This window comes from Pavona decussata, unplaced genomic scaffold, assembly GCF_977016875.1.
Source record: "Pavona decussata unplaced genomic scaffold, jaPavDecu1.1 SCAFFOLD_114, whole genome shotgun sequence".
Classification (NCBI taxonomy): domain Eukaryota; kingdom Metazoa; phylum Cnidaria; class Anthozoa; order Scleractinia; family Agariciidae; genus Pavona; species Pavona decussata.
The window spans coordinates 7,105,497-7,128,188 of record NW_028145528.1 but is presented as its reverse complement, the minus strand read 5'-3'; the positions used below and the strand labels follow the sequence as shown (position 1 = coordinate 7,128,188).

At 37.5% G+C, this 22,692-nt stretch overlaps 3 protein-coding genes across 3 annotated transcripts; 2 read left to right on the top strand and 1 right to left on the bottom strand.

Moving 5' to 3' along the window:
• The first annotated feature begins 4,838 nt into the window (after window positions 1–4,838).
• LOC146470547 (uncharacterized) lies at window positions 4,839–7,835 on the top strand. Its single transcript, XM_085122031.1, has 2 exons — window positions 4,839–5,523; window positions 6,419–7,835. The coding sequence occupies exons 1-2, from the start codon at window positions 5,151–5,153 to the stop codon at window positions 6,688–6,690; spliced, it is 645 nt and encodes a 214-aa protein (XP_084978157.1). The 5' UTR covers window positions 4,839–5,150; the 3' UTR covers window positions 6,691–7,835.
• A 1,811-nt stretch (window positions 7,836–9,646) lies between these two features.
• LOC146470546 (uncharacterized) lies at window positions 9,647–13,172 on the top strand. Its single transcript, XM_085122652.1, has 2 exons — window positions 9,647–9,980; window positions 11,585–13,172. The coding sequence occupies exons 1-2, from the start codon at window positions 9,740–9,742 to the stop codon at window positions 12,301–12,303; spliced, it is 960 nt and encodes a 319-aa protein (XP_084978778.1). The 5' UTR covers window positions 9,647–9,739; the 3' UTR covers window positions 12,304–13,172.
• Window positions 13,173–16,782: 3,610 nt separating this feature from the next.
• On the bottom strand, window positions 16,783–19,437 carry LOC146470545 (homeobox protein pv.1-like). The gene is made up of 2 exons (XM_085122030.1): window positions 19,076–19,437; window positions 16,783–17,490 (listed from the first exon to the last, which is right to left on the bottom strand). Exons 1-2 carry the CDS (start codon window positions 19,392–19,394, stop codon window positions 17,213–17,215), a joined length of 597 nt encoding a protein of 198 aa, XP_084978156.1. The 5' UTR covers window positions 19,395–19,437; the 3' UTR covers window positions 16,783–17,212.
• Window positions 19,438–22,692: the final 3,255 nt, after the last annotated feature.

Genomic DNA, 22,692 nt, shown 5'->3' with positions numbered 1-22,692 from the left:
AAAAAAGGGTATCGATTTTTGCACTCTGGTCTTGAATTCGTTTTCTTTTTTAGAAGAAGCTAGTTTTTAATCATGATGTTTACAGCAACTGTGTACGTGCCGCAACGACTTGTCACGCGCTCCGTTCACGCGCTGGGCTCCAGGGGATTTTGAACTGAATTTGACCAGACAGTATCAGGTCATAAATAGGGTGTCAAATTTTTGGTCAGGTCATAAATAGGGTAGGGAAAATCGCAAATTTTGGTCATAAATAGGGTAAGGGTTTTGGGAAGCCGGCCGCACACCCCTATCCAATTTTTTGGGAGTACCCCCTTCCCGGGAATTTTGGACTGAGAAGTGATCTTTGTCCTCACAAATTCTTTCTAGAGAACAATGGACGTCCATTCCAAACGTGAACGCCTGGAGATCTTTAAAGGAATCGCCGGAAATTTCAGTGAAAGGAACCCCTAAAAGGAACGCAGAACTCTGTTTTGTGGGCGTGGTCTGAAGAATGTTTTACCCCTGACAGGTACCAACGCTAAAACAATACCCTATTAAACTGACAGTTCACTGACATTTACTTTGTCTCGAATTTTTTAACTGAATACCCTAAAAGGTACCACCATACCCCTGACGGAAGTCATTTCAGATTTTAACACCCTAAGTGGTACCAAACTACAAATTTTAACCCCTAAGGGGTAGGACGATCACACCCGTCACTATTATATGGGAGTCCCCCTCCCCCTCCATCGGGTCTATTTTAAGCGCAGTCGAAGCCCTGAATCCATTCTTTAATTTTAAAAGGTTATAAATATTCAAAAGTAAACAGTTAGGAACCACAAATCGCCTGTCTGGAGATGCAGTAACGTTAGAGCGCGGAATTGGGACCTTGCATTGATTTTAGATTCTTGTGATCCCTTGAAACGTCTTCCTTGTGCTACAGTAATAATCAAGTTAGGCTGTGTTTCAACCTTGTGCCTCCCGGCACGCTTTCCCCGGTTTCAGTTAAAATACCGATTAATTTAAGTTGATGAATTTAAGAGGGACGTATTTCCTGTGGGGCGCGGAAACCTCGACAGTTCTCTCCTGAAGTAACATTTGTCCATTTGCTCGGACGGTGAATCACGAGGGAGTTCACTTTTGCGAGTTTGAATCCCGTTGTCGACAGTAACGGGGCCGGGATTTCTTTCGATGATTACATATATCGTAACATCAGCCATGACAGGCTGGTAAGGAATTAAGAGACAGGCATAGACAGACATGACCATGCTTTCTCCAGTTTAACACCGGCCGATGGTGTTGACTTTGGCTTTGGATCCCCACAAGCAATTTGGACTGGATTTGTTGGTGGAAGTTCGGTGAATCCAGTAGCGAAAGTTCTCTCCGAGTTACCATAACACTGAGCACATCGATGTGAATAAGAGAGAACATCAAAAAGTAGCTTCAAAAGTAAGAGACCGTAAAAATTGGCAGCCATCTTGATTGGCGCCTGCGTAACAAGAGACAAAGCCTAGATTATGGAAACGTTAATTTGTTGTAACAGAAATATTTTCATAAAGGAAACATTTGGTTAAAGATTCGACTGCGCAAATCAATAAAAAAAACTCAGGCAGTTATACAGTATCTTTGTATAGCGTTATAACGAGTAAAGAAAGGGAAATTTTTAAGACAATCCGGATAAGTACACAAAGTAAAAAAAATATATATAAAACACAACTCTCTCATTCATTTCAACAGCGGCATTTTTAACGGAATCAGTTTATTCAACAAGCAATTTTTTATAGATCGCTCCTTATGTCGGTCACAGAGAACGTTCTGTCTCGCCAGAGAATTAATTCGCTTTCAGCGCAACGGTTCCGTCTTGTAAACTCCAAAAGTCAGATGTTTCGGTATTTTTCGGCTCAATCGATATGCATACCTTAAATGATATATGCTAAAGCTGTCCTTAAAGAAATAATTTGCTGTATAAGTGATCTGCGGATCAAGCGAATGGTTTAAGGATTCATAATATTTCACAAAGATCCCAACAGATCATGCCATACTGCAACAAAAGTTGCTGTATCTTTCACATTTTACCCTCTACTGACAATCAAAACAAAACCCAATTAGTGAATTTTCTTGTTACGACGTAATGATTTTCCAATACAATTAACTGTCCTTGTTCTCAAGCTAAATTAGTTTAACAGGGAGCATAGAAAGAGGCGGGCGGAATCCTCATCACCTGCTAACATCGAAACCAAATTGCAACCCGAGGTTTTGTCTCCTGTTCAATGTTCGCTTAAGGTCCTAACGCAATGCTTATTTAAACCGGATGATGTTTAAAAGGAAGGGACCCTTGACAAGTTCCGGCCTTTTCAATCACGAATCTGAAATTTCTCGGCTTTGACATCTGTTTCTCCGTCTTTATTTTCAAATCAAATCTTCAAATCCTTCACATTATTTGTCACACAAAAGACTATTTGAACAGCAAACATGAATAGAATCTTGGCAAGGATATAACTTAATCATCTTTCATATAACCGTGAAAGCAAAAAAGAAACTTGTCAAAGGATCGCACTTAATAATCACAAAACTTATTGAAAAAGTAAATTATCAGCCATTCCATTTTTTGACCCAAAAATGAAATTCGATTGAAACCGTAGATGACCTAACAATACAAACAAGCTCTTTTTGACATATACTGCTTATTGAATTAAAAAACCAATAACAAGAAAAATTAAACCTGGCAGCCTAAACACAGATATCATTTCAAAACAAGATTTCAAAACTCTGCTTAATTATTGTAGTATACGCAGCATTAGTGTTATAATTAGCGTTCCACCTCAATACCATGATAATCGCTTGATCTTGAAAAACTACCTTAGCGGCCTAAATTGAATAAAAAGCTAAGACGCAAACAGAAAAACCACTGAGACGAAAGATTCCCAGATGGTTTATCATGGTAATAGAAGACGATATGTTAGATTCAGTCTGTAAGCTGGTAACCTTTGAACTAAAAAAGGCCGGAATAACTACAAGTTTTGGTGTCATTTTTCGTTCTAAAAGTGAAGATTTCATCGCAATCCCGGGAGACGTTTATCAAGCCATTGTCAAAGCATTTCTTTGATATTGTTATCAATATTTCTCTTTGTATCACTTACGGAGCTACCTCGATTAAAGATGATATAAATGTCATTGAGGTTTTCCTGAGTTATCTGCTGACATAAAAAAAACCCTGCCATTCTTTGGAAATCACAACTAGGTTTTTTTTTTCTTTCTCTTGATCATTAACACAGAAGCCCTCGCCTAGAAGTTTGGTCTAGCTTCATATTTAGCGAGTCTTCGTCGCCATTAATCAAATTATATTGCACATTAGTCGAGCAATTGAGTCTTCACGATTATATAGCAATGAAATTTAAAACAAAATACACAGATACCCCAGAAAAAGAATTGTAATGCTTAGTTTAAATTGCGAATGGCTTTGATATCAGTGGAATTATCAGAATTATTGTGGTCATCGATAAAAGAAACGCTCGTTCGGAATTAAACCGAAAATTTGTGGGTGGGGCAAAAAGGCCAGTTTTTGTATTTTTCCAAAAAAAAAAAAAAAAATGAGTTTGAATCTTCCGTGATAGAAGAAATTTGAAAATTTTTATTTCAAATGGCGATCTTTCGTGGTTCTCCTGTTGTAGAACTAAGAGAATAGATTATATTGTTGCGAGATTTGTTTGTAGATCTTAGAAATCCCCGATAATCCATTACCGCTAAACTTGATTAGACTAATAAAACGGAGTTAGCGACGCGGTAAAGATGATCTCGATCTAGATTAACCTTCCTTTATTGCTTACTCAAAAGAATATTCCTTATTTGAAACACTAAAATGACGAAATGGATGGAAAATTACTGATATTAGGCTAAGAGGAACTCATTAAACCGACTTAATTGAATCTAAATATACACAGAAGGCCAGATAGATATTGAATTTAGGGCCTTCGAAAAGCACTTCTCGCGGAGACATGTTTCACGCACGTGAAAGGCATATGTTTCGCGCAGCGATGAGTTTGTGGTAGTATTCAGAATGAAGCAGACGTCTTCCCGATAAAGCGAGCCAGATAGGATAGCTGACACACAGAATAAATCTCCTCCTTGCTTTTAATTGTTTTTCAGTGAATTAATTGCCTTTGAAACCCACATCAGCTCACGCTAATTTTCTTTGGTCGAGTTAATTTTAAGGGAACAAACTCGGGAATATCTTTTGCTCATTAAATGTGATAAGATAATTGATGAATTAAAAAGCTTTCCTGTGAGCAAATTGCCTGTTGTATCGAATACGACCAACTTAATGAATGTAAATTTGCCAAACAGGTGTTTGGCTTGAATAGAAATGAATATCAAATAAAATCTCTTAGCGTGTTTCTCTCCATTGGAGAAGGAAGTGAATATCGCGTATTATTGCCCGCTACAAAAGTATTAATTAACTCTAGTGATACAATAGGCTCACGAACAATACCAATTTCGCTCTCTCGCGACCACATGGCGAACTGCGACAGTACATTTCACTGGCAAAAGCTTTTCAACGGACATTGTTACAGATCTTGGCCTTTTGTTGAAAAAAAATATTTCACTTTACAAGCAAAAATAGGCCTGCGAAGGGGCAAAATCAAAATTTTCTCAGGAATGAAAATCCTCGTTAATTTATCCTTCTCGAAAACTTATATTAAATTTGCAGGCTTTATTTATTCCCTATCATGGTCTAATCTGGCCAATTTAAGTCATTAAGGCAAACTCGCTTGTCGCGCAAAATTATAGGTTAATGTTTGAGTTAAAGAGATACGCGAACAATTTGTTTGTTTATTGTGAAGATACTAATAAGTCGGTCCTTTCGATTATGTATTGTATGGATCCCTCTAATCAATTTTACCAATGGGCTAATGAGAAAACAGCATAGTTTTGAGTACCATCCATCGTTTAGCAACAGCCATTAGGAAATTAGCAGCCAATAGTTGCCAATTTCGTCGGCCGGCTGTGTGTATCATAAAAGGCTACTATATAATGTGCCGCAAACGAACTATCGAACTCATTCAGCTGCGACTCTCACAAGTGTTAAGATTACACTACGAATTCTTATGAAAAAAAAATTCTGAAAACCTAAGTGGAATCTGCGTGCTGGTTTTCAGAGAGTTTAACGAACCATGCAGGCATTTACCAGTCCGTATGTGTGTCCATATTTCACATGCTCGTCGCCGTACTGTATTGCTCTCAGAAACACGGCCGTAGCGTCAACTCTTCAATCAGTTAGCAACAGAGCACCTTCAAGCCCTAGCCAACCCGGAATATCATCATTCACGATTTCATCGATTCTGTCTCGCTCCGAAGAACAAACAGGAAAGACGAGAAGTGAAGAAGATACGAACGCATCTAAAACCTCGTCCACCGAAAGCAGCTTGAGCGTTCCAAAGTTTTCTCCTTACACGTCCCACGTTTCTATAGAGAGATTTCATCCTTATCATCGTCCATTGACAGCCAGCGCCTTTGCGAGAACTACGTGTAGCGCCTTGCAAAAAGGTAAGCCGTGCAATAAGCTAGATATCACACTTTGGAGTCGAGTCATCACACCCTACTTGAGTCAGACTGTTTTCTTATGATTACTATCTTCTCTCACCTATTCATCCCTTTAGTTCAAAACTGTTATATATGTTATGAGGATTACAGCTTCGTCTTATGTCTAGAACACAGGATGCATCAAGGTTTCCCTTACGTTTAATGCTTCTAAATGATATTTAACTGATTTTTAGATTCGGAGTTTTTCGTGCGCACGCTAAATTACTCACCATTTACTTTTAAATATGTGTTTATGGCTTTTAAATTTTTTTTTGTGGCAGTAATCGAATATCCAGTTTTTAAAGTCTATTACGTAAAAAAGCGTGCCTTGGGAACTGAAAAAATTAACTCAGCTTCGAATTTTGATTGTAACCACAGTAGTTTTGGAAATTAAATTCACGACTCAGATTTTAAAAATTATAGACATTTTGTAACACTTTTTTTTATTATTTTACATCAGTATTTGAAACAATGTATCTTTTTTAGCTTAAGGAATAAAAAGCTGAAATAGTTCAATTGAAAGGAAAAATACTAAAATTTTTTTTAGAAATCAGGCAATTTCCTTCATACGCATTTCCCATGCGAAATCCCTTTTAATTGCTTCTTACAAATTGCGTCTCATTCAATAATATAAAGCTCTCATCATGTAAAGCCGGACTAATTAAGTTTTTTAATTTTTCAAACCAGTACAACCCTCTTACTTAAGTCTTAATTATATTTGAAAGATTAAAAGATGGTTTTGTTCGAGCGATAAGGTCCGCATTAGAAATCAACGAAAAATAAAAAGGAATGAAGATTATCATTTCGTATCAGTTTAGTGATGCTAATTTGCGGGCATGGTTTTATTTCGTTGTTGCAGATGGAGAAGCGCTTCTTTCAGTTGTTCACCACGAAGAAAATAAAGCGTGGAATTTCAAGCAAGGAAAGCCGAAAAGAATTCGCACAATTTTCACACCTGAACAACTAGAGCGACTGGAGAAGGAATTTGACCGACAGCAATACATGGTTGGAGCAGAAAGGCATTACCTCGCAGCTTCGCTCAATCTTACTGAAACACAGGTTAAAGTTTGGTTTCAAAACAGAAGAATAAAGTGGAGAAAGCAGAAGATGGATCGTCCCAGCTCAAGTTAAAACAAAGCTCGATGAAAAACACAGGAACAAAAGCAAGAAGTTACCGCGAGAACTCCCCACCAAAGCGCAGTTCTCGGATCGTCCAAGTGTACGTAAATTGTACAAGAGAATGAAGGAGTTGAATTAGAGAACACTTCGATTCTTCATGAAATTACATGATTGCGAACAAATTGACTGAAAAACCTGTACATTGGTTTTCATGCAACTTTCATGAGTTTTTTCAAGTGCGTTAATTTCGGAAAATCTGCTCACAAAGATTAATAGCTTGCGCCGCAGGCAGTTAGCGGTTGTAAGGATATTGTAAACAAGGATCGGCACCAGGTATTAGTGTATATAATTACGTTATGAACAGATATTTACCCGATTTCTTTATTTACCAAGACTGAAAAATCAAGGGTAATCCTTCCGTCGGCAGGAAAGATAAATTTCAGAATCAAATAACATGAAGGGGAATTGGATGCATTGAATTTAGCCACTCCACACTGGGAGCGTAAAAAAGGTTTAACCATGAAATTGTAAATACGAAATTATGTCCTGTGTATTATAAAGGAAACTTTTGTAAGCAGAGAAATTATACATGGCATACATATGTTGAGCCTGTTTGTGTGTGTCACATTGTATCATACTATTGCCAATAGATTTAATTTTAGATTGAAATGAACTCTTCTCGCTGGCGCTCTAAACAAGTTAGCTGACTAGGAAATTAATTAAGTGCTGTGTGAGTCTTAAAGTATTAAATTAAGAACTTTTTCCGGTTGGAGCAAACAGCGAATTCCGCGTTAAAAGCTTTAATTCGCCAGCCAGAAGCCACATAATAAAGAATTAAAAGCAATTACGGCTTTGAAAAGAAGTCTCTGGCAACGGGAGCGGTCTTGAAAGAATGCGCTGAGAAAGAAGAAAAAGACAAAGCTTGCTGTCAGTTTAGAATCGTTCTCTGCGATAATGAAGAATCGCACTGGAACAATAGGCTTTTAGGATTCGCATGATTTTCATGTTAATAAAGAGCATAGGAAACAAAAGGTTTCTGTAACCTCATTAACTTTTTATTATTTTACTTTGATACGCAATATCACCCCTAATGTTACCATTTACTCTCTAAATGGCGCTTATGAGTGGCGTTAAATGACTTATCTAATAATAAAGGATTGAAAACCTGACACGCTAAGCAACCGGGAGCTCGCAGTTTACTTTGGCAAGAAATCTTCAAAACCGATCAACGAGTTAATACAAAAAATAGAAAAAGTGGAATTGTTTTTTCATTCTAAGTATTCGTTAAACGTCTTTAAACCCTTCCCATATCAAAAGTTCTCAAGCCGTTAGAACTTGGACGAATCGTATGTTGGTTTTACTTCTGAAGAAAAGCAGCTAGAACCGAGAGTGGAGTCCGATCCAATTTACTTTACATTCAGTGAATGCTCAGACATGAGGATTTTCGTCCTTAGTCAGCAAAGATTCAAAAGCCTGATGTCAGTACTGAAAAATAGACGAAAACTGAAATTTATCTCTGGCAGTTAAAATATCAAATTATATCGGGCTGAAGCAAATTGGACATAGAAAAGGTTTTCTTTGAGTATTCTGAGGTTTATTGGCTTTTACTAGCGCTGTTAGCCATGAGTTTTGTCAGGGACTGACCGACCGTTGAAACTGCAATGCCAGTTTAACTGCCCCACTATTGCCTCGATTTTCATGTGAACTAAACGTTCATCCGCCGGGGACTACTGCCTTAGAATGTCACCACAGAAGAAGATTAACTTTTTGGATTCAAAACAACAGTAAGGGTGTTATTACTCAAACAAATAAGTCAATCCGCTTACCGACAAATTTTCATTATTGGATAAAATCTTGGGGGAAAGCAATAAATGCGGCAAACACGAGGTTTTTATCGGATGATAGTTGGCCTGGAGTGAAACCCTGGGCCAACTGTCGGAGTGGTTAAGCAAGAGTCAGTAACCGATCTATCCAACAAAGAAATTCGATAAAAATGGTCTATTTCAAGGTTGTTGGTTTGAAAGTGTAGTTCTCGGGAAGCCAATCAGACTGCGAGTTTGTCTAGTAGTCTGTCGCCGGGTTCTGGCAAATTATACTCCGTGCTATCGGGAAAATTCCTATCTCTAAATACACTGCAAGGAGTATCTTACAACCGTGAAGAACGGTCCTGCTGGTATGAGTTGGATCAGGTTGTTCTAAAGCCTCTCTTTAAAGCTATGAAGATTGTTGAGCTGGTGCGAATCGATGCCCAGCATGGTATTTTCACGGCTAATTGTTTTGGCCGTGACACAATGAATTAACATCACTAATGATTAACAGATAATCAACAGATGAACATCTCATTCGAAGAAAAGGGTGCGGGAGGGTCATTTCTCTCCGCACGTCTTAGTTCTTGCAGAGTCGTGAAGGCATGGTGGAGAAAATTTGCCTCGATCTGATCTTAATCGTTACTACGCTGCAAGGACTGCCAAATTTACATCCATGTGATACGTTCAGCGAAAACTACACAAAACAACAACAACAACAACAACAACAAAAACAACACACAAAAACAAACAAAACAGAAAACAAAACTGTTCTCATTCTATCGGCTACTACGAAGTTTTTGTGAGAATGAATGAATGAATGAATGAATGAATGAATGAATGAATGAATGAATGAATCAATTAATCAATCAATCAATCAATCAATCAATCAATCGGTCGGTCAGTCAGTCAGTCAGTCAGTCAGTCAGTCAGTCAGGCAATCAATCAAGAAAGACTGAAATCAGTGTTACCGAGTTGTTTACTTGACATGGTATTATTCTACATAACACTAGAAAGGCAGTAAGAAACGGGGAAAAGACGGAAAGAATACAGAAAAGAAAAAAGAACGAAGCAAAGAAAAAAGAAAGAAAGAAACAAAGAAGGAAGGAAGAAAGGAAGGAAGGAAGAAAGAAAACGCAATCGCTGTCTGAGAAGGGTCTGGGGAAGAGTCGATGTCTTCAAAATGGCGGCCAGTTTGATGCGGAAGTATGCTTGCTTCGCTGCGACATTGCAACGAATTGATGCTTTCATTTTAAATGTTGCTTAAATCAAGGCAAAGCGTGTGCTCTTTAACATCAAGAATGTCACGGATCTTCGCTATATCTGATATTCACGTTGACATACCGGAAAATCGTCGTTTGGTGGAAAGTTGGTCGGCAACTGATTACCAAAACGATGTGCTTATTGTGGCCGGGGATGTGACTGACAATATGTCTCTGCTGAAAACCGTTCTCACGTCACTCACTGAAAAGTTTCACAAAGTGTGCTACGTACCAGGTACTGTTTCACTTAAGCTTAGAACTTCAATAATTGACCATCAGTGCAAAATTCTCTGGAGGGTCCTGGAGGGTGGCTGAGTGGCGTTTGTAAGGTGCAATCATTCCTGTCCATTCCGGCAGGTTTCTTTTACAGGTCACAGGTCACAACTACAGGTCTCTGTGGTAATTGCAAAAAACAAGCTAAACAGGGCCTCCTAGCCGTAACCCTATACTAAAAAGCCAGTTCAGACCTTAGGGCACACTGACCCTCTTGGTTATATACCAGGCACCAGTTGTTCAAAGGCCGGATAACTTTATCCTGTGGATAAGTCACTATCCGACAGTTTCAATCTGGGAAAAGATTTCGGTATTTCCTCTTGAACAAGCGAATATGCACACTCTAACCACAGTTAAGTTTGGGAGTGTACGAAAACCTTGGACAACGTTGAACGTGAAGTACATTTTAGACCCCGAATAGTGCCTTATCCAGTGGATAAAGTTATCTGGCCTTTGAACAACTGGGGCCAGTACAACAGTGACGTCATTGACTTGTGAGCGATGGAATGTGACCTGTAAAAAAGACTTGTCCCAATTATTCATCTGACCAGTAATCATAATCCATTTCTTGGAGTTTAGAGCTTAGAATACAGTGGATTTGGTCATGTTATAGTCATCTTGTGAATACAGGCTCTGCATCTCGTATTTGCCCACATAATGTGCATGGAATACCTCTAGATGCCAGGAGTACTGAAACTCACCCACAATATTATTGCCAGCTTACCCACAACAAACTTGCCCACTGGGAAGTTAACTTTCCCACTCTACATTTGTTGAAGAAGTCATTTATGTGATAAAAGGTGCAGCAGAGTGCAACTTGTAACTTAAAGAAAGTGCCAATAATTATTGATACAAGTATGACTATATCTAATTCTTTTGCTCTCGTGAAGCTAGTCTACAGTACTGGAAATCTTGGTCATGTCTAAGTATTGTTTGAGGCTGGCGGGTGTAAGTCATTTTGTTTTCGTCGGCCAGGGCCTGATGTTATATGTCCAGCCAGGAATTGTACGATTTAGGGTGAATATATGAAATAACCTATCATAATTCTTGTAAGTCTAGTCTTTCTTGAAAACAAGTACCAAGATGTTTAGTATACTTTTATGCATACATGTATGCCAAATTTGCAAATTTGTCAAACCAGTCTAGAAAGGCAAATAAAATAGTGTAGTAACTGGTAGACAGCTTGTCCTAATTATATCTCTGGAACAGACTGAAAGTGTAAGAAAACAGTATAAGCTACTGAGTTACATGCCCATTGTTTTATTGGTTTCAGGCTAAATGATTGATTAAAATAGAGCTCAAAAACCAAACCAAAACCAAACCAAACCAAACTGAAACACACATGAACAAACAAAAAGCACAAAAATGAAAATAACACATCTACACTTCCTAAATACAGTAGTTATTTTCAAAGCGCAATAGTTGAGCCCAGTCTGATGACTGTTGCATTAATATGTAATGTCAACTGTTTTTATTTTTCTGATAAACAACTTGTGTAGCTAGAGGATACAGTATCTTTGCACTTGTTTAATCACTGGTTCACACACAGTTTTATTTAATTTTCAGGAAATCACGAACTTTGGCTTCGCCAAATGGAAGGGGGTTACCTTCATGAGAATTCCATTGCAAAATTCCATGCCATTAGGGGGCTCTGTGATACAATAGATGTTAAAACCAGACCAATAAAAGTGCAGTGTTGCGACAGTACCTCAGCCTGGATTGTGCCAATATTTTCATGGTACGCAAAACCTGAAGATGACTTGGAGAACTCTTTATATGTGGGAAGGGACACAGAAGATGCAGCATTGTCAAATAAGATTTGGATGGACAATCATATGTGTAAGTGGCCATCACTTCAAGGAACAGTTGCTCAGTATTTTGCTAAACTGAGCGAGGAATTTGTGATTAGAGATTACGATGCCCCAGTGATATCTTTCAGCCATTTTCTTCCTCGTTTAGAATTAATCCCAGCTTCAGATGAAGAAATCAAAAAAGTGGAAGGAGAAAGAAAGAAATTAAACCTTCCTGTGTTAGAAAATCCCAGAGCGCAAGGGTCGCAGATTCAATTTAATTTCACACGTTTTGCGGGCTGTAAAAGCATAGAGGCACAAATTCGAAGATTAGGCTCTAGGGTGCATGTTCATGGTCATCAGCATCGTAATAGGGACCGGGTCATTGATGATGTCCGTTATGTATCCTTTTGTTTGGGATACCCCCGAGAAAGGTCCATGGGAGTTATTTGGGGTCTTGCTGAGGGAAGAGGGCCGCGCCAAATATGGCCGTAGGAATAGCTACAAAAATTAAAGTAAACTGATTATTTCACTCACCAGTTGGGATTGTATTGAAGTGTGGGACAGAATGCCCAACTTTAGAAGATTCACTATATTGTATGAATTGTGTTCCATGATCTTCTCCATGCAGATATTAGCAGTCTCATTTTGGATAATGTTTGACAGAATGTGTTGTGGGTTCTTTTAGAGATTTGAGATTTGTAATGACTATATCCTGTGCAAACAGTGGTAAGAGGCTAATCAAATGCCCCTGGTTGATATGTAAAGTAAGTCCACAAAGTCTGTTCTTGGCAAAAATACATGTGCATTTGTCAGAGCAAGCCTCGGCAGTTGTTTTTTTTCCCAACGGAATGGAAGAATGAAAAACGCTCTGATGTTTTTTAAAAGCCTTTATTAAAATACCAATACAGATTACCCATTATTTTAAAAGACTGCATGCTGGTTTCATGGTGCCTTCTCCCAGGAGGTGGGGGGGGGGGGGGTACTCCTCTATATAAGCTATAAACTATAAAGAATCACATGTAGTTATATGTGGTGCCAAAGGGTATGATTTTTTAGCCTTTTTTGGTCTGAAATAGAATTTAGATTTTAACTATTTGGTCTGAAAGTCAGAAAAGGAGTATGGATTTTATAGAAATGGGTATGTATTCTAGAAACCAGGTCTAAAAATGGGTATGAAATTTAAAGGGCAGGTCAGAAAAAGTGTTCCAGAAACTTGCATTTTTAGGTCTGAAATAGGGTCAGGGTTTGGAGAACTGAGCTTCACAGCCCCACCAAAAATTCTGAAGACTAACTCCCCCATGTGTCTTCTCAAAAAGAAATTGAATTGAATGAAAAAGAAATTACTCTATTTGAAAACTGTCTGTCTCCTTTGTTTGCAGTGCTATAATTTGTCGATCTCATGCCTTATAAAAACAGAGACTAGGTAAACAGAGAATGATGATAACAATAATGCAACAGTGGTACAGTTTTGAGAAGTTTATTAGCTCCTTTTTATTTAATATATGGTAATTTTGTACTCCACCATTATTTTTTTAAGGCTGCGTCACACCTAGTCAAACTTGCATTCATGTAACATGCCATCTGATATCTCCCATACCTCTCTTGCATCCCATTAAACGGAAACACCCAACAACAACAACAACAACAACTGTAACACTAACAATGATGCATTAAAGCATTTCAGTTTAAATGCTACTTAACAAAACTTTACGTGCAAAAACCCATCAAGATCAAGAAAAGTGTCTGCTTATGGGAAGTTAAAAGTGTAGTGTTTGTATGTTAAGCTGACTTGAGAACATGACCAAGTGTCTGCTTACCAGAGGTGTCGGTTTGCGGAAGTTCGACTGTATATGCAACAAATACACTAATAACAGGCAAATATTTTTCATCACCCAAAAATAATTATTGTAACACTGGTTGCCCAAGTTGGTCTCTACCGCTGTCGATCAGTTAAGCCTAAAATTGAAACCTACCTGACCGTACACAATAGTGTAATGCCAGTAATTATTTGACATGGTGAAATCCACTGAGAAAGCCATACCATTACTTGCTAATTTTCTTCCCATCCTGGAATATGGATCATTTCTAAATTTGATTACTTTTTGATGTTGTGTGGTGTGTATCATCATGTACTACAACAAACTCATTAAAATGTTCTTGTACTGCCTACAAGTTATAATGCAGAAATAATAGCACATGGCTCTTCAGTTTGGAAAAAATTGAATTAAAAAAATTAAACTGCCAAATTGAACTAAGCCACAATTTTGGCAAATCATCCTCCAATTAGACAAATCCATTAGACAAATTTATTCAAATTATTATTATCATTATTATTATTATTATTATTATTATTATTATTATTATTATTATTATTATTATTATTATTATTCAAATTAGACATCTTGTAGTTGTCTTACATATAAAAAAAGGGACCAAGGAAAACAAAGCACTCACTGACTGGAAATTTGGGGTTGGGAGTTGTTAATAATAATTATTAATAACATTTGCATATCATATAAACTTCTCAAACAAAGAAAGAGGTACCACCAACTATTGAAACAATCTTCCTTAAACTTTTCCCTTTAGTTTCTGCCTCCATCATAAATGTAGAGATGTTTGCTTTTGTTCTGTTTGATGCAGATTCTTGTTATTTTTGTTTAGGGTCTTTGTTAACAATCTTGTATACCCGTCTAAGATCTAGTGTCTGGGATCGTTGCTAACTACTAAATCTAGTTATCCCTTCTACTTTACCCCTTTTCTTGCCAAGATGTGGGACACATGGCATTTAAAAGTACTGATTACAATAAAAAAAAAGTTTTTTTGTTTACTGCTGTCCTAATTTTCAACTCCTGGAGGGTGGGGAGGATTCCCATATAAAAGCGACGGGGGTGATCGTGGGAACATTTGAAAAGAACACCCAAAAAGGTATACAGAATTGTGGGCGTGGTCCGAACAAATTTTTTACCCCTAAGAGGTTCCAACTCTTAACCAATACACTAACATGCACTTTGACGATTTTTAATACCAATAAAGGCTATTCCTTTGAATGCCTTCCATTACTTTCTCCTATTTTCGGTTCAATACCCTAAAAAGTACCACCATACCTCTGACGGAAGTCATTTTAGATCTTGGTACCCTACGACGATACCAAACCACGATTTTGAACCACTAAAAGTATGATGACCACCCCCGTCACTTCAATACGGGAATACCCCCCCCCCCCACCCCTCCATTATCAACTGTGTTTGTCCCTTAGCTTACTGATTTACCCTCCGTTTCCTATCCCCTTACTTTTTACTTTTTGAGATTCTCTCCTTGGAACCCTCTCCTGTGGCTAAATTTAGTCAAGCGGTTTGTAACAGCCGAACGCTTGACTTTTTGCTCGTAACACGAAATCTCGGCGCCTCGACCATACAGGCCTTAGCCTGCGAGCAAGCTCTCGGGGAAGAGGAGGGGCGGGGAGGGGAAAAGGAGCGCCCACACCCCCAAGAGAGCTTGCTCGCAGGCTATACGGGCCTCGGTATTAGGCCTTGCCCCTAGATACGCCACTAATTGCAGTTTGTACGTATGAACGTTCCAGGATGAATTTACCATCGTGAGTGCTATGCATACATAAAAGAATACAAACAAAAACAAAAGGCGCTTGTGACCTCAAAGACACTTCAAATTATCCTTACAACAACGGCCAACGACAGAAATGATCACCTGACATACCATACAATTGCCGCTCGCCATTTTCAGCTTTCTCAGTAAAACCGAGTAGCTTTGAGTTAGCATCAAAAGGCACGAATTATTATTCGCTACGTTTTTTTTATTTATTTATTTATTTTTATAAGAACGTCTAATTTTGGGGCTGAGGCTGAACGTTCTTATCATTGTTGGCAATTTGAGCCTGAAAAGTTCTTAAGATGTTCTTAGTTGTGTTTAGATGATCTGGTGCTTCGTTGTCTGTCCTAGTGAATACATTACAGGTCATAATGGGGTTAATTGTTAGCCGTAAATCGGCCAAAAATTTAGTCGTTAGGCGTGAAAATTGGCAAATTTTAACCGTTAGTCGTAGAAAAGTTAACCGTAAATTTTTTTCCGATCTACGATGTGTCATTTTGAAAGTGTCAAAATCATTGAATGTTATGTGTCTTGTCTTGAGGCTTATCTGTTATAGTATTTCAATAAATCTATGCGGACGTGACCAAGACACCTATTATTTGGGTTAATTGGACAATATTTATTTATATTTACCTGTATTATTTTATCCGTATTTATACTGTTCATTTTAAAAAATTTGGTCGTAATAAAAATGTTCTTAACTGACTCTCAGCCTGGGTAATGTTCTTAGTATGTTGTTAAATTTTGGTTAATCTCAGCCTCAACATTCTTATAAAAAATGCTCTTATAAGAAAAGAGTGTGCTGTCATCTATGTAATCATTTTTTCAAGAAAACATAAACGCGAGCATCAGTAACCCGTTTTCCGTGAACACGATTCTAAATCCCTGTGTTTACCGTGGTTAAAAAGCAGGAGTGTTTGGATACCCGGGGTAAGTGAACCAATCAAAAACAACGATAGGAAAACTGCAAAGAAAACTTTAAATGGTTGGTAAATTGAAATTGCTGCATTTACCTCGGCAAAAGAAAAATCAGGTATGATTGACCTCGGGTTGATCGATCGGTAACCGATACAAGAAAATGTCATTTACCATAGTGTGCATAACCACGCCCATTTGTTTATCATTCGTAAATTGCTGCATATCTCAGTTTTGCTCAAGGGCAGTGTGGGAGTTGAGGGAAAGGGTTTTATATTCGGCCCAGCCCAAATTTAATCACCAAGTCCTATTTCCGGTGCGTCAAATCCCATTTTTCCATTGAAAGAAATGGCAAATCCTTGTTCCCATTTCAGTAACCTATTGCCCTGACTTATTATTAACGGTAGCTTGGCTATGAGTACAAATCAAAACTTTCAGACTACTTGTTCCATTTCTTGTTATTTATGTACATAACGCATCCTTCATTTTTTTCGTATAAAGGACAGTTGAAAACAGATGATTCATTTCCTGTACATTAAACACGAACTGTGTTTAATGAATTGAAAAGCTACATATTCTCACTCCGTTCAAAACATAAGACGTCGCTGAGTGCAAATACGCTACTGAAGTACACTACTACAATACACAAAATTCTCTGGCTCGCACTTTCCAAAGCTTTCATATTTACATAGCCATTAATGACATTATTAACCGGATTTATCACAGTGAAGTTATATAAAAAAGTTGTCCATCTAAGTCTCAAATGTGCTTCTGTTGTAAATTCGTAATTTGGTCCGACCTGACGTTTTATCTAGTCGTCCATCAACTTATATTTCCAACGACTTTATATTCCTCCGGTATATTGTGCTGTTGTAATTCACTATGGTGTCAGAGGATCCTTGTTGAGGTCGGGTCGATTCTCCAAGGCTTGTCGCTTCCACTTTGTTCGCCTGTTCTGAAACCAGACTTTCACTTGCGTTTCGCTGAGCTTCAGATATGAGGCCAGCTGTTTTCGCTCTGAGCCAACGACATAGTGGTTCTTTTCAAACGAAGTTTCGAGGCAAAGGAGCTGAAATGGCGTGAAAGCGGTACGAACGCGGCGTGATCTGCGACTCGCTGATTTCTGATTTGGTTGTTGTGTTGGAGTGCTGCTTTGAGCTGAAAGTAGAAGCGAAAATAATATATAAAACTCTTTTCTTTCACTAAGCTGGAGTGATGAAACTCTAATTTCTCAACAAGGCGTAAATGCATTATCACAAGTTATCAAGTAGCGAGGTTAGTAGAGTAACTATTGCTGATAGCAAGTGATAGCATGAACTCTTTCTCTTGTTAGGTGCGTTTAATTATTTCTGAAATCATAATGGCTTGCCGGAATCTAGGAAACATTCTTTATCAAAACGATGAGAGAAATCAATACTTTATTTTCTTTTGGCAATGGAGACAGTAGATATTTTTTTTCTTTTCTAAAAAAAAAAAAAATGAATTTGTCCCAAGTGTCTTTGACTAATGTTTTTGGCCGACGCAGTAAAAACTATTTAACTTGTATCACTGAGCGCGTGTGTACATTTCCTATTTCGAAAAATTTTGGTTTGTTTTGACCATGAAATGATCAACAATGAATGTTAATATGTTAATATTTTTTTCAATTTTTTAAGAAAGGACTCCGCTGAAGGGAAATGTCTTTTTTTATCTTTGGTGTCCTCAAGTTTTTTTGGTCGTTTCTATACTGACGACACATACAGTTCTACTAAACTCGTCAGTTATCAGACACTATCCGCGATGATTTTCGGTTTGTGCTACGCCCTTTTACCTTCTTTGATACGGACCTTAGTTTATTTGAATTGATAAGGTTTCTTTTATTCTAGTAATCAACTTCTGCCTAAAGCTATATTACTGCAACATTTGCTGAACACCGTAGACCTAGTTCGCGAAAATTTTTATTTCTTTTCTTGGTAATGAAAATCCCAAAATGCTATACCGTTCAATTCAGGGATACTCAGAAATATTCTCTTACGAATATCATTCCTTTATCTGTACAAATCGTCCTACTTTTTAAGCTTGTGCATAAAATCCAGTTTACTAGATTTAACGTGTAATCTCTCAAATGAAAGCTTTTTAGGCTTCTTTTTAGTGGCGCATATTGGCTTACCGTTCAAGGTGGTTCTTTGAACCTTTCTGCCGGTGGATGAAATCCCGAGTTAAAATCGTCAAAATTATAACCTTTTAAGCAGTACCTTACGATGCTCTGTTACGATGTCCCTTTACTGTGTAAAGTGTTCTAGATTTTTGAGTCTGTCGGTTAAATCTTAAAGAGTGACCTAACAGATTAAAGCTACCAAGCTGTACATGTTCGTGCCGGCCTCTCGGTACAGTAAGTTTCTTATCAAGTGTACAAGGTGAGCCTAACTTTTTTGTAACCTATGATTGAGTTCCTAAGTGTGACTATCCAGATAAATCATGCTATGGAATAGTAGTTTCCTGTGGTAGTACTGTTTATTTAGCTGTACAAGGTCATCCTAACATTATTTTTGCCCTTGTCTGACCATTCAATAAAAGCTACTGAGTTGAACTTTTTGACGAAATTTGCCTTCATCCGGCAGAGTCTTGAAAAGTCGAATCGGTGCACTTTACCCCGAGTCTAGCAACAGTTCTTCTTTGGCATAAGAAATGTATTAAAGGTTGGCACATTGCACTGTAAAACACACAAAAAGTTCCTAACCGAGTTCATAAGATTTCAACTTACTTCTTTCTGGGCTCGATCTTGCCGGTGTGGAACTTTCCTGCGTTAATCTACTCTGACTTGGGTATGGCGTCCATCGAAAGTTGTCCCGCGTAATCGTCATCGGGGTTGGTATGGAGTCGTATTTCCCTACTGTGCTTGATATCTCCTTGGGAGTCGTTTGATACGACAGAATTTTTCTCTCTGCGGTGAAACGGGCGCAGGATGGAGCTGGGTACTGGCTCGGGACTGGAGCAGTAACTATATCTTGATATCTGCAAATGCTTCCATTGCAATCTGCTGAAGGACACGGACATCGGTAGTAGAAGAAGTTTGCAGTCATCTTTGAGGTCTAACTTAGTGTTATCTCACTGGGATTCAGGGCAACTCTCGACTGATTTGAGATAAATCCATTTATAAGTACGCCTTTTATGTAAGCTTAGGTCAATAAACGGCCGAAATGAAAACGGATATTACTGTATTAAGTGAGAAATAATCATTTTTCCTTCTATTGTTTGCATTGAGTTGTGCGTAATAATAACTTAATCAGAGGATCGGATGTAACACTGTTCAATCTACACCAGTAATATTTTGTTCTTTAGTTCCTTTTTTCAGGGAAGTTGTTCATTGTGAATCGTACAGTAATCGCACTTAAAGCCACCCGTTTGTCAAAAGTCATTTTATCTGGACTGATACGTGAGATAACGAAAGGAGCGGGCGAGTTGAAAGAGCGATTATTAATTCCCCTCTCCAAAGAAGACAGGCTGCCAAAAGCTAAAATAATGAATAGTTAACATACAATTTAGTTGGTCGTAATTTGAAAAATACACTTCTTGGAAATCAAATCATTTTCTTTCATTAGTTAGTAATATCGAGGTGCGAAACAGTTGCCAGAAGTTTCATGGGAGATTAATAGAACTTTCCGCCGAAAAAGCGCAGGTGAATCGCCTTCAAAAAAGACTACATGGCGTTGGCTTTTTTTAATCCATTGTGGCTTCTGTTTGTATTTTCGATCACCGTTTGTGTCACTTGTATCGGGAGAGGAAAATGACACGAGATATTCTCAGCTTCAGTGCTGGTAGAAAATTACAGAAAAGTCGATTAGAAGAACCATTACTCGCCGCATATAATTTAATTTGATCGTTTGCAAGCAAACAAATACGCGTGCTTATTAAAGGGTTTTTTGGTTCTTATCTACGACTGGCTGAAGAAGAGCAATATCGTGGTAAAAACAGCGCTAATTATCATACGCCGCAATGAAAGGGGAGATTGGAAATTCAGTTAGACACAAAGCGGCTAATGGTTGTCTCCAGATTGGTGTGAAACTTTTGTGGCTTCATTCAAAACCAACAATTTTTTTCTTAATATGATAAAATTGGATTAAAGATCTGGTTATGCTTTTCGAGGAAATTATTAGACTACGAAGACAGAAAATTTCCCCAACATTGTAACCAGAAATGTTTAGTGAGAGAAGTGTCTTATGCACAACCGTTAATAATCTATGTTCACAGTTTTTTCTTTCCATTTCACTTTAGAGAAAAATTATTGGAAATTTGGCAAAGTATTTTTTTTTCATCGACTTTTCATTTGCAATAGAAATTTTACAATATCGCCGGTTTAGTATAAGGAAACAATTGATAACAGTTCAGTTTTTCTTAGCGCCAACTTTTCGAATGTCTACACCATAATCTTGAAATAAATGTTTGCAAATTTCACCATTTTATCAAAATACTGTACGTTAAGCTTAGCAGTAGAAGATAATGAAAGAGGGAACACTAATCTACTGATCTCAACAATAAAAGAACAACTACTAATGGATGATTACATTTATTTCATAAAGATTGGCGGCAGAGAATGAAAATTATAAAGGTAAACACACCGACCCTAGAAGTATCCATTGAAAAAAAAAGCAAAAATTTAATCAGGATTTCTTGGACTGATATAACTCTTAAAAATTCAGCCACTGAAATCATGTCAAAGAAACAATTAACCAAAAGTAGTAAAAGTATTTAATATGCGGTTTATTACTTACAAAACGACTTTCGCCAGGAAATGGTCTTTTTACGAGTTTGGGAGAACCGCCAACCGCACTAAATACACAATCAGTTACAATTGTTTGGCGTAGAGAAGGGGCCCAACGAACTAAATTGAACAGAAATGAAATGAAGCTTTCTAAAGTGTCAGCTTAATTGATGGTTTAATAACAACTGTGACCGTCTTATGAAAACAATATAGTAAACGATAAGAATGAATTTATTGGCAATCGACCACTGTAGATTACACTAAATACACAGAAGTAGCAGGTGATTCTAGAAGGATTACGGCACGTGCGATCAAGTGTTCTTAATTCATGAAAACAAATCGAATACTTTTATGCGTGTTTAAAGGAAAAAAAAACTCAAAGCTAGCAATTCTTCTACTTATGTAAGTTGTAAAAGCTACTCTAGCTTTAAATAGTGTTTTTCTTTTTAGTTTAACAAACGCACTGTATTAAATGACGCTTTCGAAAACCCGTTTATTGGAATATAATTTGTCAGGTGAATCTGGAAGTCAATATTGATTTACGTCGCTGGCTAACGGCTGATTATGTTATTCTGTTGCCTATCCAAATTTTCTAAACAACACTATGTACAAGGAGAGGTGAATCTGAAACCATAATAACAAAGCGATCAAAATGAATTTTACAACCAAAGACTGGCTAGTGTGATGCAAAATTCATTAGCTGTAATTACTCAATTTAATGTTTCCTACCAAGCGAATTAAGGACATAAAATGTTTTAGTACCGAGATGAGCTTGATTAAACTTGTATTGTTTAAAATTAACTAAAGGCACACGTGCCCGTGTTTAAAAACAGACTTGATTACCTTCTTTGTTGGAATATTCTTTTGAATTCTATCTTTTCTTACTTCATTGTTTTTATCTTTTTTTGTGTTTTTTTTTTTTCATAACGTATTTTCAATCGGATCGAAAACAACATGGAAGGCGCCCGGTGTCTGCACCAGAGTAGACTATGGTGATCGAAACCTTGTGAATTTTTATGCGATTGTCAGCTCTGAACTTTTTCATCATTTTAATGCAAATAATTCTATTATCTTTCTCTTCTCATTTTACAATTAAAGTTAGTTTAATTGAAATTATTTTCAGAGACCTGTTTTGAGTCCTTATCCTATGCCAAAGCTCTCATGCAGAATTGTTTGAAACACTGCTGATTTCAGTTCCCTGCAAAGAAATGCAAAATGAAATAAAGGCAGCGCAGGACTGCTGAATGGTCAGATAAAATCCAAGAAGGAAATTGTAGGTTAGATACCTACTGCTTGACAAAGAGGAAAATGCAATGGTTTATCTCTTTAAAAGTCATACTGCATGTAGTTTGTTAGCATGGGTTTCATCGAATCCCAGCTAAACTAGCCAGTGACTTTAATTTAGGCAGTGGTGGCCGAGATTATTAAACGTTTTGTAGTGCAAAATGCAAACAAATGAATCACATAAGGCTTAATCCACGCCATTTTGTGTGATCAACAATTTAGTGTTGGTAACTTTCGAAATATTCTGGTATAACAAAAATAAGATGGCTTTATTGCGGGACCTTCCATAAGTTATTTCAAATCCCTTAAAACTAAATTTATATTCAGTCCTAGCT